At 41.0% G+C, this 16372-nt stretch overlaps 1 protein-coding gene across 1 annotated transcript in view; it reads right to left on the reverse strand.

Annotated features, from left to right (window-relative positions):
- Positions 1–16372, reverse strand: part of celsr3 (cadherin, EGF LAG seven-pass G-type receptor 3) — a 101282-nt gene that overhangs the window by 74948 nt on the left and 9962 nt on the right. The window contains exon 2 of the mRNA XM_035159499.2: positions 249–592. Coding sequence (XP_035015390.2) covers positions 249–592 — 344 coding nt within the window. The remainder of the gene's footprint in view (positions 1–248; positions 593–16372) is intronic.

Genomic DNA, 16372 nt, shown 5'->3' on the forward strand with positions numbered 1-16372 from the left:
CAATCAGTAATGGTTGTGAAGCATGTGGTAAAATAAGCCCTTCATTTTAAAATCATTATATTTCTCAAAACTCTTCTGTTAGGCTTGTCAATATAAATCATAGTGTGTCATTATAAAAATTGAAGATTGGGCCTGAAAATGTTAGACTTGCGTGTAAGTTAAAATTTGCCTACTGTGTAAACAATGTTTTTGCACAAGCATTTCAAATTGTGCTTTGTGTGCATTTATGATTGTGCACGTGGACTAACCTCCATCTGTGTGAGTGACGTCAGCCGCAGCCTGTTCAGGTACAGCTGTTCCTCCAGGGCGTCAGAAGGGAAAAAGTGTCCGCCAGGCAACGCAGCAGAGAAGCTGACGTTCAGGATCCCACCCGGCGCCGCATCCCGGTCCGGCTGGATGTTGAAGATGAAAACGTCCTCGACCGGCACTGAGAGCACCGCCGACACGCCCTCCAGGAAGTTAGTCAGCAGCGGTGAGAGGAAATGCTCCTGCGACATGTTCTGGAGGCGCACGGTGACACTGCTTCCCAGCATGTCCTCAGTGATGATGAGAACACGGAGCACGCACTGGGCTGAAATGCTGTTGGCGCCATCTGAAGAAGACAGCAGAGGGAAAGTGGTTAAGTAGATGAAAGGATAGAGGGTTAGATGACGAAGGAGTAGGAGATAAAGGAAGCAAAGGACAGAGAGGGTGGGAAGATGAAAGAAGGCGACATATAGGCGAGGTGAAGGAGTAAGAATACAGAGATCGATGAAGAGGGGAAGCACGGGGGAGAGGAGGTCAGGGCCGGGAAAGGATGAAAAAGCAGAGAGAAGGAGGTTAAAGAGACAGAGATAAATGAATATTACCCACAGAGGAAGGATTGCAAAGAGAAAGAGAAAAGGTGAGGAAGTCACATCAGGGCCATGAGATGTGCAGCTCAGGCAGCAAACATGAGACGCTATCTCACTCATGTTATCACACATTACATACATTCACACCTACACACAACACGCACACATACACGCAAAACAACCTGTTTCCTTTCAAATGTGTATATAGAGTTGTCAAAAGTAAAACTAAAATTCAATGACTTACTTAAATGTATATCACATAAATGGTGCGATGCCTGCGAGCTAGTTCAGGCAGCCAACTGGAGCTGCGCTGCTCCAATCATGTGACATACACCACATGACATACCTCACAATACACACCCACCTTATCAGGTGGTCTATTTAGGCAGAGAAAATGTCCCATCACTCCCTTTGCTCGCCCCGTTGCTGCAGTATTACTACCAGTTGCTTCAGCGCCTCCACCACCCCAGCATCCACCTGTAGGCTCCCACGGGGGGGTTACAAGTATTTGCTTATTACTCCCATCGTATCTATGTAATCATATCGGGGGGAGTGATTAAGTCGGAGCCTAGACGTCAAACACGAACATGTTCTACTGCTGCAATAGACGTTTGAGCGCGAGTTGTCTGACTGAAATATGATTAAATGTAAATTATGGTAGAATTTATCTGCTGTGAATTAAACGTACAATATGTAACTTCTGCCGCTCGGGGTCTATGTCAAAACGATAACAAAAGACCTAGTTTGCTGATGTTGTGAAGCAGCGTGGGATCATGGGAGCTCTTCTACCTACCTGACGGGACTCAGGCACAAATCATGTTCACGGAGGAGGTATGAATCAAAGTTTTATTCACATTATGCAGCAAACAGGATCAATTTTGGTATATATTAGTCCACAAAATATATAAAATGGGTTTTAGTCATTTTTTGTATACCACCTCACAACTCAGTGTTAAACCTTCACCCAAACTGTGCTGTGCTGTATGAAACAGTTGGCGTCACACCCACAGCCTGGCTCTATAGGGAAGGTCGATGCACCACTTTGGTGCAGTCCAATGTATCTCAACAACTACAGGAAGGTAATGTCTCCCAGAGCGTAGTGAGTTTGGTCATTATATGTAAACAGCAAATTCTCCACTGGACCCTCATGGCAGACAATTATGCTTTGCAAGGGGTTGTAAGACAGCAACAACATGTATTTTAAGACTCACCATTTCGAGCAAAGAAGTTGCCATTTCTTTGATTGTGTGTTAAGACCCTTTTCCAGTGGTCAAACAATCACTACCACCACTAACATCTGGCCTCTGTCTGCAATGGGAATGGATTCAATTGGTATTTATCGATTTTATTGTTTTTTTTATCGCCTCCAGCTCTAATCGGCAGTGATAGAAACATGACACGACGGGTAGATGAAGATGAACACAAAGCACTGCGGAAACAACTGAAAGGCCAACTGCTCTTATGTGGAGGGATTCAATCGACTTATTTCAGCAGGTTTACCCATGTTTAAAAACCTGTGTACACTCGCCAGAGTTTTACACAAAGACAAAAATTAGAAAACGTAACCTTGGAAATCAAAAAATGTTGTGAGCCAGTTTCGAGTCTTATGACTGTGACTGAAAAAGAAAAAGAGTGAGGAATGAGATGGGTACTGCAGAGGTGCTCTCATGTAGAAAACATCATCCTCATCTCACCCAGTTTTCCTCACATTCAGGCCTGATTATAAATTCAACCCAACGCTCTCTTTCTCTGAAACCCGTCGCAGCAGGTCACGACCCTCACAAACAGGACATGAACGTCTGCTTCAGCGACGGCCACGGCACGGCACCGCGCTCTGTTGTATATTGTAGAGCAATGTGGTGTGACAAGCACACTAATAAGATATAAAAGAATACAAATGCACATGACCACACCGGCATGGGGAGGCAATTTTCCTCAGAGGCACTGAGGCATTGTGGAGGTGTAACAGGGTGAAAGATTATAGGCAGAGAGAAAGAAAAAGAATACAATACATGAGTGGTCTGGATGCAAAGAGAGCAGTGCAAGTGTAGGGGGGGGGGGAAACAACCTGCACAAGAGAACTAAAGTAAAAGAAAGAAAGGAGGTGGGCAGTGTGTGGATGGATGGAGGGTGAGGGGTGAGAGAGACAGAGAGTGTTGACGCGTGGAAGAACAGGGAGACCGAGAGGGAGGTGGAGGGTGAAGGGGATCCAAGGTGGTTTATGAAAAACTACAGAAGCAAAGGAGACGATGGAGAAGAAGAAGAAAATAATAAGAAAGAACAAGGCAATAAGGAATAAGGGATGGACAGAAACAAATGGTGACTCATAAACAAGGGATTAACAGTGATTGATTGATTTTTGTTTGTAGCATCTATTAATTAGGTAATTTTTTGGTCATTTACTAAATAGATTTTTTAATTGTAAGGTATTTTTACAGAGATTAAAATAAATTTTAATGAATCAAAACATGTCCTTCACTGAGACCCAGTGAAGGACAGGATGAAAAAGGAGCCAAGTAATAGTGTGAGAATATGAACAAGAGATGGATGTAGACAGACATGTAGAGAGGGAGATATATAGAGAGAGAGGTGGAGAAAAGAGGAAGAGAGAGGTATGGAGGGATGGGGGTTGGGTCGGGTGGCAGCTGGTTTGATTACCGGATTATGAGGAGCCTCACTCCCCACTGACCTCCAACACACACACACACACACACACACACACACACACACACACACACACACACACACACACACACACACACACACACACACACACACACACACACACTTGCTAAAATCCAGAACCCTCATAAATGAACAGCCAGAGGGAGGAGAAGCATTATGAAGGGACAGAGGAAGAAAACTCACTACAAAATCATCATGTTTAAATGGAATCATGTGAATAAAAGAAAAGAAAAGAAAAGAAAAGAAAATATAGATAGATAGATAGATAGATAGATAGATAGATAGATAGATAGATAGATAGATAGATAGATAGATAGACGGATAGATGGATAGATAGATAGATAGATGGGTTAAAAGCCAGCTTTTTTTATCAAGCGTCTGGATCACGTTGCTAAGACTCAGCACTAATTGCAGCTGATCTACCATTGTCATTGAAATGAGACGGGGATCTATGAAAAGACCCGGGATAATCTGCTGGAGTAGGAACCCATTACACACACACACACACATACACACATTTACATTATAATTCCACGCGCGCACACAAGATTTGCACGTGTAAGGGCCATCTTTGACATAAAGCATTCCCCGACCTCTTAACCATCACAACCTCAACCCTTAACCTACACCTCATTATCACATTGAACAGTCAACAGTCAATTCAGGAAAATGCCCTTATTCACTTTCTTGTCAAGACTTAGATGGAACGATTGACATCCTCCTCTTCCCTGTATGTTGTATTGGTTTAACATATAAAGACTGGAAGCAGTGGAACACCGCTCGCCTTTAGCGTCCGTACTGCTCATTGACTAACATGTCACATCTCATTTACAAAACCGGTGAAGTTAAATAATGTTCATGGGTGTGCTTCCTGTAGAGATGGCAACATTTCAGTTTTCACTTTCGAACGTTTTTTTGTGTGACAAATTCACCAAAAATCTCAAATGATTTTTACAAAAATAGCGATAGAAAAACACACACATTTGTTGTTTCAGCACGAGTTTTCTTTGGATGACACAATCAACTGATTTCCATGAAATTTTGTGGAGGGATGAGTCATAACCCCCAAAAGAACATTATAATTCTGGTGTCTGGATTAGGGGGTAGATCCAGGATTCTTTTTCACTTCCTTTCACAATGAAAGATAGGGTGTTTTTGAACATTTCCTTTGTTTCTCACAGAATCCTGAGTGTCATTTAGTTCATTTAATTTAATTTATTCAATCATTTTTTACAATTTTACTTTAAAGAGAAGATAAACCACTTGTTCCATGTTAATTCCATTGCTAGAAAGTGCTCTTCGCCTCAAACCATTCCATCTGCACCAAAGTTGTTTAATTGCTTTTGTCTACACTGTTTTTTGCATGTGGTGCCATGCTAGCCCTCTGCAGAATATGTGTTTGACTGATAAGGAAATAAAAAAACACTATATTGTTTCCTTCGCCAGACAAAATCACCCTTCAGTGGCCCACAGGGGACAGACAAAAGGATTTCAAAACTCAACAAACCACGTAAGAGCCCACAACTGGTACTAACAAGTAATCACAACGTCACAAGTATGAGCGTCTGTTTGCTCTGACAGTTTTTAACTTGATTGCGATTTTATCAGCCTTCAGAGGAATTCTTACCCCAAGCAGCCATTTATTTCTGACTGTAAACCTGACACACATGCACAGTAAAATCTTTATTTCTCCACATGGGTAAAGCTCAGCTAATTAGGCCAAACTGATTCAGGGTAGTTTTCACTTATCCAGCCACATAAGAAGCCATTTAGAGGCTTGAGATAAAAGGGAAATACAACAATTCAGGGTAAACGGCCTTTTAAGGAATTAAAACCAAGCTCTGTCCACTTAGTGTCACACGGTCAATAACAAATCCTCCCTCTTCTCTGGAGTTGGCTACACAATTTACACACGTACATTCCCCGACATGCTAATTGCACTCTGCTGAAATTATAAAAGTCATAACACTTCAGCAGAAAAAAAAAATAAAGTCAATTTTTGACCATTTCCGTCACAAGTTAGCCAACTGGGGATTGTTAATACAGTAGAGGAATCTCGGAAAAATATCTGCCACCAACAAGATTCCTAATTATAATGTTCCCTGCTGAGTTCAAAAGCACATTGTTTTATTTTTGTATATCTTCAAGAGTTCAATAGGGAAAGGGTGATAAAAAGTACATTAATGCAACAACAAGTTTGCAGGGATTTCTGACTTTAACACAGCTTTTACTTTAATGAACAATTTAAACAAGTGTTGTGCTTTGCCTTAATACACATAAAAGTGAAAATATCATTTTGAAATGTATCCTCTACTGTATTTTTAGAGTCAGCTTTCCCTCTGTTTCTAGAAACATCCATCTGTTTGTCTACCACCAGGGGAATTACAATTTCTAACAAAATGCCAGGAGACACAAGTAACACTGCTAAACTAATTGATCAGAAAACTGCTTCTTCCACATTGTTAGCCTTCAAAAATGAAATCATCATAGAAGTGTGGCCCTCAGTTAATAATTTGAACGAACACAAAAGATAATTCCCACACAGTAATTATCTGATATGACGTGTACACCTTGCTCAGCCTGTGGTGAGGCTGGTTGCAGCTTTCTTTCTGAAACTGTAAAAGTGACCTGCGGTAAAGACCACTGCTGCTGCACAAAGAGCTGTTCACATCTCCAAATATAGACTCAGTACGCAGAACCCTGAGTTGGCGAATCAGTTGTCGTTGCCATTGTCATGAATGTGCTGTTGTTGTGATCAAGCCCCAGCCGCCGCTGCTGCAGAGTGCTGGTCATCAAATTTTATCAATATGTAACTTATCACGTGACCAAATTGCACCAAATACGACACAACACTTTCTTGGGCCCTTCACATGTGTGAAGCCAATAAAAATGAATGGTTCTAGAGATATGCGTTCCACATTCAGACATGCTGTACAAACAGAGAGTTTTTAGTAGATATAACATGGAACAGATGGATGTAGATAATCTCAAATTATAACATTTGATTTAATTTATACCATTATAAATTACAGGCACCAATTGATCTGTGTTTGAAGTCTAATCTGAGTAAAGAGCATTTCATAAACATTTCACAAGTATGATAAAGTTCTATGAAAGGGACTAACAATAATGATGCTCCTCAAACAGACAGAATCCACTATTTAAACTTCACCTACTATTCTCTAAGTCCCTTCCATCACTTATGGGACTCTGAGGTGTTATTGAGTTTGTCTATGCAATACTGTGTCATATCTATATAATACTGATGTTTGGAAGGAGACCACCCAAAGGCATCAAATCTATCTCAGTGGGATATAAGAACCATGGAGAAATTGTGAATTATGAATTAGAGGTGAGTAAAGGTGAGCTTGTCCATAACTTTCCAATAAGCCAGGAAGTAATAACTAATGCATCGCCCTCTCTCCTTGCAACTCCATTTCAGCATGCATGCAAACAATGAAACATTAATAACCTCCAAACTCAAAAACCCACAAATGGAAGGTTATTTTGGCGTCTTTAGCACCACGGGAAAACAAAGCGTTTCGTAAATAACAACTCAAAGACACTTCCACAGCTCCTGTGGGCGCCGCGCCAACGTTTTCCCCTTCGTGTGTCCGCACTTCAAAGAAGGGGGGGGGGGGGAGCTCGGAGCTAGCACGCCTAAAGCTTCCAAGAATAACCACACTGATCTGGAATCATCAGCGCGGTCCCACGGATGCGTGAACATCAATATGCCATGAGAGAGGCTGTCCTCCGATCAGCGGTGCAGCTCTAAGACTCTTTGTGGGTACACGGTCCCAGGCGTTTCAAAGGGTTGAGGGAGTTCAGTGCTATCTCTCTCCGCCAGGTAGCCTGACTAATAGCACACTCAAAGCTTCTTGAATGTCAGAGCATCCAGAGCTCGCTTCCTGGAAATCCGGACGGAAATAGTCTGCAAAGTAGTGTATAATAGGAGCCCACAGCTGGAGCTGAAAACAGACCCAGAAACATTTTTAAAAGCTGCGATGCAGGGCAGGGGGACAGGTCACAAGGAGGGGGCCCCGGCAATTTCCTTCAAGGAAGGAAGCAAGGAAGTCACAGGTTTGAAGACACTGATTTGTGAAGGAAATGTTTGTTTCAAAAAACCCTACTGCAGCCAAACAGGCTTCATTATTTTGTCCAAGAATCCCTCAGAGTTCAAACATGGTTTAATTTTAAGATTACTACATTTGTATGGTTTCAGAGTTAGGATAATAACAGCCAAGAAGCTCCAAGTGGGACATCAGCAGCACAAATGGCTGCTGATACACAGAGGTGATTTAAGTGTTCACATTGTAAAATGACTAAATCAAGTGCACTCAAAACCTCTTGACAAAAATAAACACTTGATTTTCTATTATATTGTTTCAGAAGTGGGAAAGGAAAAAGGAGCTGCTCACAATGTGTGACGTAATCTGTAAAACGTGTTTCAGAAGAATCACAGATTTGTGTTTATTCGTCAGACCTTCATGGCCTCAGAGGAGCATCTTACTGGAAAAGCAAAAGCTGTTCGAACGATGCATTATTATTGATTCAAACTCCTCCCGCGGTTACTGTTGTAGGAAACGTCTGAATGTCTGAATGTCCAAGTAGATCACATCCACTTCGCATTTCTGTTTTTAAGGGTCCAGAGGAAGTGTAGGGTTAGGGTTAGGGTCTTTTCTTAGCATAACGGTTTCAAATTTTATAGAAAATAAGGACAAAACCTCATCTACGGACAAGTTTTCTTTTTCGGGTTTCAGATTTTGTGTGATTTGGACACGTGATACGTTCAATAATGAGCTTTAATAAACAGACGACCAGCACTGGGACTCATCAGAGTAAGTGCCAGTGTTGATCACAACGAAAGTGATCAACAACAGCGACGACAACTGATTCTCCAGTTTGGGTTTTGTGTACTGGGTCTAACTTCAACAAACCAAAGCCGGTCTTTGCTTTGCTGTGGCTCAATAACTGCAGGTCACTTTTACAGTTTCAGAAAGAAAAGCTGCCTCCAAACAAACAGCCCATTCCAAACAGCCAGGTTTAGAGCAGGCACTGCACTAGGCTTACCATTCACGGTGCATGTATTCTCCACAGATGTCCATTTAATCTGGCTATTTGTTGGTCAGTTTGTAAAGGTCGTAGCTGGAGTCAGTGGTTCAAATCCCTACACAGTTCAGTCATTCACACATACCATTCACACTGCCATGGTTAAAGAGTCTTACTGTATGCATGCTGGCGACTAAAAGGAGTTGGGATTACGTTTTTTTTTTAAAGCTCAAAAGGGGAGACACATTACAACCAGCATGCAGACACCAAAAACAGTAAAATTGGATTTACACTGAACAAAAGCCGTAGGCTGCTGCTCTGAATTACACTACCCTCTGTCATGGTGCCTTCAGCCCATTAGTTCACAGTCCATGCACAATCACATGGGTTTAAATCCCATTTCACACTGTGCTGTCACATCCCTTTGTCTGGCCCTTTCCTGCCTCCACTCCACATTCAGTGTCCTCCTAAAGCCCTTATAAAATATGTGAATGTTCACATGTGAGGAGATTTGTGTTTTCAGCAGCACAAGTTGCCCTCTGGTCGCAAAATAAAACAAGTACAGTAGCATCTGAGCAAACAACGACCTTTTTCAAATACAAACAAGTTGATAAAGAAGTGGAAAAAAGAACATAAAGACTGGAAGCTCCAGCGAGAGAGTAATAGGGTTGGGTACCAAATTGGCAACGGCTCCTCCACGGCCAGCACCTACTGCACCAAATCACAACACAGATTCCAGCGCCTCATTGTGGTGCCTGAGCTACGTACTGACATAGTTTCCCTGCTTACAAGCAACATCAAAAATCACCAAACATGTCTAGTTAACATTACACTTAAGTCCGGTGCATGGCAACACACACACTACATGGCTCCGGCAGCACAATTGTGTGGTTTTGTTATGTACATTTGTTAAGAGTTTTGCACATATTTATATTTGTATATTTAAGGTAAGTATACTTTAAACGGTTCACATTTAAAATGTTACATTTCAACTTCAATTTCTCAGCTATAAAAGGCCATTCTTATCCTTGACCCTCATTTTGTGTTTTTTAGTGAAAAAAGTGTTTCTACTATTTCAACAGTAGCGATTTAGCATTGATAACAGAAAAAACACAAACGATCCGAAACACTAGAGTAACTGCAGGAACTGCCCAAGTGAAACTTACATACAAGTAAGGACAAATAAATGGGGAAACGTTAACAAAATTGTGTACGCATCATTACAAAACATGCATGCACGCACACACACACACACACACACACACACACACACACACACACACACACACACACACACACACACACACACACACACACACAGAGGTTGGGCACTGGCTTGACAGCTGATTTCTGCTGCTCTGTTTGTTTTTTAAAGCCTTTCTGCCCTGAGGTCTGGGCACTCGCTTTACTCAGTGCAAAGTAGAACAGACAAGACAAATAAGGCAACAAACACACACACACACACACACACACACACACACACACACACACACACACACACACACACACACACACACACACACACACACACACACACACACAGTGGCAGCCTCACCAACATAATGCTTTAAACCATCCTTTTACAACAGAAGCACTAATCCTTTACATTAAACCAGATACACTTAACTTCCACAAATACTGGCCACAAAAAGCCCTGAGTCCATATCACACTCACACACACCCTCATGTCTATTGTACTTGTGGGCAAATCCACAGAGTAACACCAATCCACTCTCAGACTTCTCTGACATCATGGCATCAGTTGGCAGCTGTTTGTTGCAGTGACCATCCTCCATCCTGCATCTGTCTCCTGTTTGCACTGCTACTACTGCTGCAGCTTGTCTATTAAATGTGCAACCAATAAGTTTCTGTGGAAAACTTGGGTTTATTTTCCGTGCAAAAAGAAGCTCATTTTTGTCTATTGGCACTGCAAACATGTTTTCACCTTATCTGCTATGAGACATTGTTGTTTTGGGGTTTTATAATTTGGGATTTCGGGGGGCATAACATGACAGGGTTGAGTATTCTATCTTGTGTACGGCTCCAGCACCTGAGGCTGGGTGTGGCTGCAGCAGCTTTCATCACCTCTATCGCTGTGAGGACGTTCTGTTGCCTGAAAAGATCCCAAATTTAAATTTTCCAAACAATTGCTCCTGTGGGGCGGTAATGGTGCAGCAGTAATGGTCTGCTCAGTGCGGATGGTATATGAGCAGCCAAAAGGACTCCTGTGATGTTTACTTGTGTATGCTAATCAGTCACACACACACACACACACACACACACACACACACACACACACACACACACACACACACACACACAGCGTGCAAAAATACAGAACAAAATCCAGAATTAAATGGTTAACATTCACAGTTATGAAAGATGAAAATTTAGGGGAAAATGCTCAGAATGGTAAAGCTGTATAAGAAATTGGGGAATGAATCATTTGAATCATGTGACAGTATTGAGATCAAATTCCGCACCAATGCAAAATGACGAAGAACATGTGTAGAAAAACATCAGTAATACTACTGTTCAGTTAAGGTTGATATCTGCTCATCGGGCCACATTCAAGGTAAATAAGGGTCAAATGGTCCCAATTCAAAACAGATCCAATTGGAAAGAAAAAAAACCTGATCATAAAGGTACCAACCAACAGTCAGACCTTATCCCCAAAAAACCTGGGGATGTGGAGGTTGTTAAGCCTTCATGTAACTTTCTGCAGCAAACTGTGATAAACCCAAATCACATTTTATTGCATTCATTTACCAGTTTTTGATGATGAGCTCACAGACCTAACACTGTCACACGATATTTTATGGGATTGCCAGTATGATCCACTTATCAAGTGACCAGGACACAGTAAACTGAGGGATACCAAAAGTTGTGCAACCCTAGCATTGAAAGACAGCTGTATCTCAGCCACTTTTGGGGGTGTTACGACAAAGGGGGAAACCTTAAAATATGACTTTCTACACCTCGTATTCACACACGTGGAATTTGCCGAGGCCCAACAGTCCCCTTTAATTCAATCAAGCTGCACCAGGTCGCACACACTTATAGAAATCAGTTCCCTAAACAGATTATCATCTAGATGCACAACAAAATGTAATGGGTCTGCGCTGTAATATTTGCATAATCCTGTGAACAAACAAACAGATGAAAACATAACCTCCTTGGCAGAGGTATTAAAGCCATGTTGTACCTAAAAAGCCACATCCTTCCAGATTTACAGACTTGAACACAAACTTCTGACAAAATTAAACCGACTAATCAACTCCAGCCTGAAGTCTCACGGTTCAAATGCAGCGCAAAGGAAGAAATACTGTCCTGATTTTGTTTGTTTACAATAATCATGGTAATGCTGTGACGCTAATGTGGAAATTATTTATTGATGCTACATCGCTAAACATAGAGTAGAAGTTCCAGACTGTGAATGATATTTCCATATTTTCACTGCCTCCTGTAACTTCCTCTGGACTTTCTTCAGTCCAGAGCAAACAAATCGTTAAAATGTTATTATTGAAGTACTCGTATTTCCATTTACCATCCACCACTTGGCTCTTTGCTGTCTGAGAGGTGAAGAGACTTGGCTCTTAGGTCATATACTTTGGCTGTATGTCTTCAAGTCTGTGGTGCACTTTAGTTTCTCATACATTTTGCCTCTCGTTTCTTTCCTCTAATGACTGTAAAGCTAATGGCATACTAAAAATAAAATGTGCCTGCAGGGGAAGTTTTTGACTTATTATCCCGTTTTGTCAGTAACGATGAAATAAAGAATCAAAACTTTATTTTTAGTAAAAGGTGAACGGTGTGTCCTGGTGTCATTAGCTGGATTCCCAGAGGCAGTTTTTCCTCCTCATTTGGTGCAGTTGTCTTGGTGTTGCTGTTGCCCTCTTTTCTTCCAGAAAACTCATCCAGCCATGTGAATATAATGGATGAATGTCAGCCTTCCTAATTAAAGAAACAGACAAAGTGACACGCATCCTGCACTCTGCTGGGGCGAAGCTAAAAAAGAAGATGCACAGCGTTTCTCCGGTGTGTGACATTTAGCACAAACATTCATTATATTATGATTCCTCCTAAGTTTAAAGGTAGTTTGTGGTGAAACTTTCTGCGGTAGAGAGTTTGAACATTTTTTTTCTTGTAATCCATTATGCAGGCTGAATACGCCGTCAGAGTTAAAACCAGACTCTGCCTGCATAATACAACTGAGTGATACGTCGTCAGGCTACGGAGGAACAGCGTGGAGAACTTTGTGCTCTGGTGCTTCCTGGCGAGTCAAAGAGTCATAAGTGAAACTTTGACAGCCAGTAAAGAAAAAAAACTGAGGTTGTATGTGAGCCTAAAGCCTGGACTGTCAATGTCAGTGGAGGAAATGTCAAATATTCTGAGGTAGGAGCTTAAATTCACCATTTATGCAGCTCATATGTTTGGTAATTGTCCTTATTTTTCGGTAGTAATATTTGAAGGTTTTAAGTGTTCACATTTTTCATGTTAGCCTGCTGAGTACGACTGTAGGCGACAAAGAGAGGAGGTGTGAGAAAGAATTCAGGTCCAGAGGTTCCTCTCAGTGGGGAACATGAACATTTCTGCTGCAAATCTCTCAGCAGGCAACACAAATTTGTTATGCTCTCAAGTCCCTGAAAACTTCTGTCAAAATATCCAGTGGTGGATGGCCCACCATGCCTGGGTTCTCACTGCCACAGAATTCCCCCATGCTGCCTAATTTATCACTGTGTGCCGGCAGCCGTCCTCTCACTCAAACCGCCACTCCCCGATGACGACGACTGCTCGACTGCAGCTTGGCATTTACAGTCAATGACACTCGAGTGAGGATCTAACAAATCCTTATCACTGAGTTTAACTGTCACTCTGATTTCTCACTGTAACTGCCTCTCTCACTTTATCCATTTGCATAACATAACAGAATCCATCTACTTAAGCTTTGAGGTTCACTTTGCCTTTAACACAAGCTTTTTCTTGGAGTAAGTACTCGTGTCATGGCGCTGTATTGTCGGACAAATGTGGCTCCTCAGCCTCATATCTCTGGTCTTCACTGAGCTACAACCCACTGCATAACATCAGATTCATGTTCTTACACACAGATTTAAACAGATACTGGATCTTTGACAGAAACACTGGCCACACTCTTTACAATCTCATACAAAGCAGCAAGGGGCACTGATGCCCACAACACAATGAGCTGACAACCACAACCAACCAACTTATTTTATGTTTAAGAAATAAGCAGATTTGAAAGAGGGGATGTGTCAAACTCCACAGCCCTCTCTGCTCCGCCTGAATCATTTAGCTCGTGACAGGTGGTTGATGCCTTGTGGTCCCAGACAGGTTTAAGATGTGGACTAATGGATTCTAGAGGGCTGGTGAAAGTTTCTTATAGTGAAGCTGCTACATTGTGGTTGGTCAGTAAAGTGGACAGTATATAAGTCATCATGGCTGCTAAGTGAGCTGTAACAAGTGTTGTGGGTTTGTGTGTGTATGGTCTGTGTATACATATATGTCATATATGTGTATATGTAAAACAACTGAGTAATATAGGCTCTTGCCTCATTTTACATCTTGTCTTGTACTTGTCAGGGCTGTGCGATATGGATATGCATATACATTTTTTATATCAGTTATTATCAATAATTATCAAGTTATTATTTATATTTACTATTTATATTTGTACTCCTGAAAGTGGTGGTTTTAAATGACTAACACTTAATAAACAGCTAAACGTTTTACAAATCTGAGGTACAACAATTACATACATCATACCTCACTGTGCTTAATACATAAACATTATATCAATATATATTGAACTTTTGTCATATTTCTTATTAATACAAATTTTATTACGATAATTATTGTTATTGTTTTATTGCCCAACACTAGTACTTTGTACTTGTAATGTAAATGTATTATGAGTTATATTATAATGATGATTTAAAAAATGCATAATTCATAACATTTTATTCTCTTGGGTTTTGACCTTTCTCAGCTGACCCACATCTAAAAGCTTTAGCCGCCTCACACATGAAGGAAGCATCAGTGTACTCGCCCGTGTACATTCGCTGGTACGGTTTAACATCAGTGAGTTTAATTCATGGTGCACTGACCTGTGGCAATTAGCCATGACATACATAGAGTAAAGCAGTATGTACATTTATCTGGCTTTATTTCCATCTTTAACCCTTTTATTTGTGTGAACTGTGTTTATTTCTGTTAATTTAAATATCTTAGAGGAAATAAGGAGGTCACAGTCAGGATTAAATGCAAATACGTACAACTCACAAATAAACTGCTAGTTTCCCATAATGCCTTATAGGAAAAATACACCAGTATAATAAATGTTAAAATCCCTGTTAAATCCTGTTTTAAAGTTTTTCTAAAGCTTGGATAATCAATATTCTTGTTTATACCAAGTATCAGATGACATTGCGTCACAATAAACACAGAATTATCACTAACTCTCCAGTTATTCTGATCTGTTTAGCCTCTTTTAGCAAATATGTTGGTCTTTCAACAAATGAAGTTTACTAGTTAACTTCGATTCAGGAGCAGGGCCAAGCCCAAACCACACCTCTAGTCACGCTGTGTTTGACTCAGATTCTTCAACCCACCCTCTCCCTTCCCTGGAGAAAGAGAAATAAGAAAATAAAAGAAGAGCGAAGAGAAGAAAGAAACAAAGAAAAAACTGCTTCACTCAAAGTCCATTCATTTCTCCTCAACATCCAATCAATTTCCATTCAAGCCTTTAAATCATATAGAAGACCCTTGCTTGTGAAAAGCTCTGATAAATCCACTCTAACCTCTCAAACAGTAGAGACAACTATAAGAATCCAACCTGAAAACTGTATTTAAAAATCCACCAGCTTACAACTGTGAAACAGAGAGATGTGTGCAACTACTAAATGTGAGGGAGGGTGAGGAGATGGTGTTTGACCCGTATAGGCGGTAGATGACCTGAGGCTGGTGGCGATCCACAATGTCTCCATCTCTCAGGGTTCGCATAACACACCCTCTGCTCTGGACTTCACTTGTGGATGTATTTTCTATGTAGATTCAGGGTCCACGGAGCTGAGCAGAGCTTCACGTTACTAGAGAGCATTATAAGATATGGTATAACAGCCTGGTGCTGTGATTTGACTGGTTGACCTAGTAACATATATAGGTACATGTTACTTACTAGAAACGGTAAAGTGCATTAATCTGCCAAGGCCCAACAGTCCCCTTAAATTCGATCAAGCTCAACCAAATTGCACATACTCATCGATATCAGTCCTCTACATATGCCTGATTTTTTTAGTCAAGGTCTCAGCATTATTTCTTGACAAATTCGCCAAAATGTAAATAAATCTTTAAAAAATGTTTTTTTTTTAAGTGTGAAAAGTAATTCCTGGATCCACCCACTTAATTTATTCTGCTCAAAATTGGATGGGTTCTTTCCTGGCCAATATCACATCCTTTCACCAAGTTTCAAGAAACTATATTTTTGTATAATCCTTTGCCGATGTAAAAACATCAATGATCCCTCAACAACACCACAACCGTGAAACTGAAGCAGCTAAGTGGAATCCAGCCATCATTAATTTTATTGTGTGATTTCCCACATGTCATAAAGACCGACTCACACCACAGAGTTGTTATCTCAACCTTCATTGACTAAGGGAAGTCTTAGAAAATTTATTTTCCATTCAAAATGCTTCACACATTCACATCTTGGAGTTTGCCTCTACGACCACGATCTTTTCTGCCGGACACTCAAGCAGCTTTGCTTTGCTCAAGGGCACCTTGAG

The sequence above is a fragment of the Hippoglossus stenolepis genome, chromosome 6 (genome assembly GCF_022539355.2).
Source record: "Hippoglossus stenolepis isolate QCI-W04-F060 chromosome 6, HSTE1.2, whole genome shotgun sequence".
Classification (NCBI taxonomy): Eukaryota; Metazoa; Chordata; class Actinopteri; order Pleuronectiformes; family Pleuronectidae; genus Hippoglossus; species Hippoglossus stenolepis.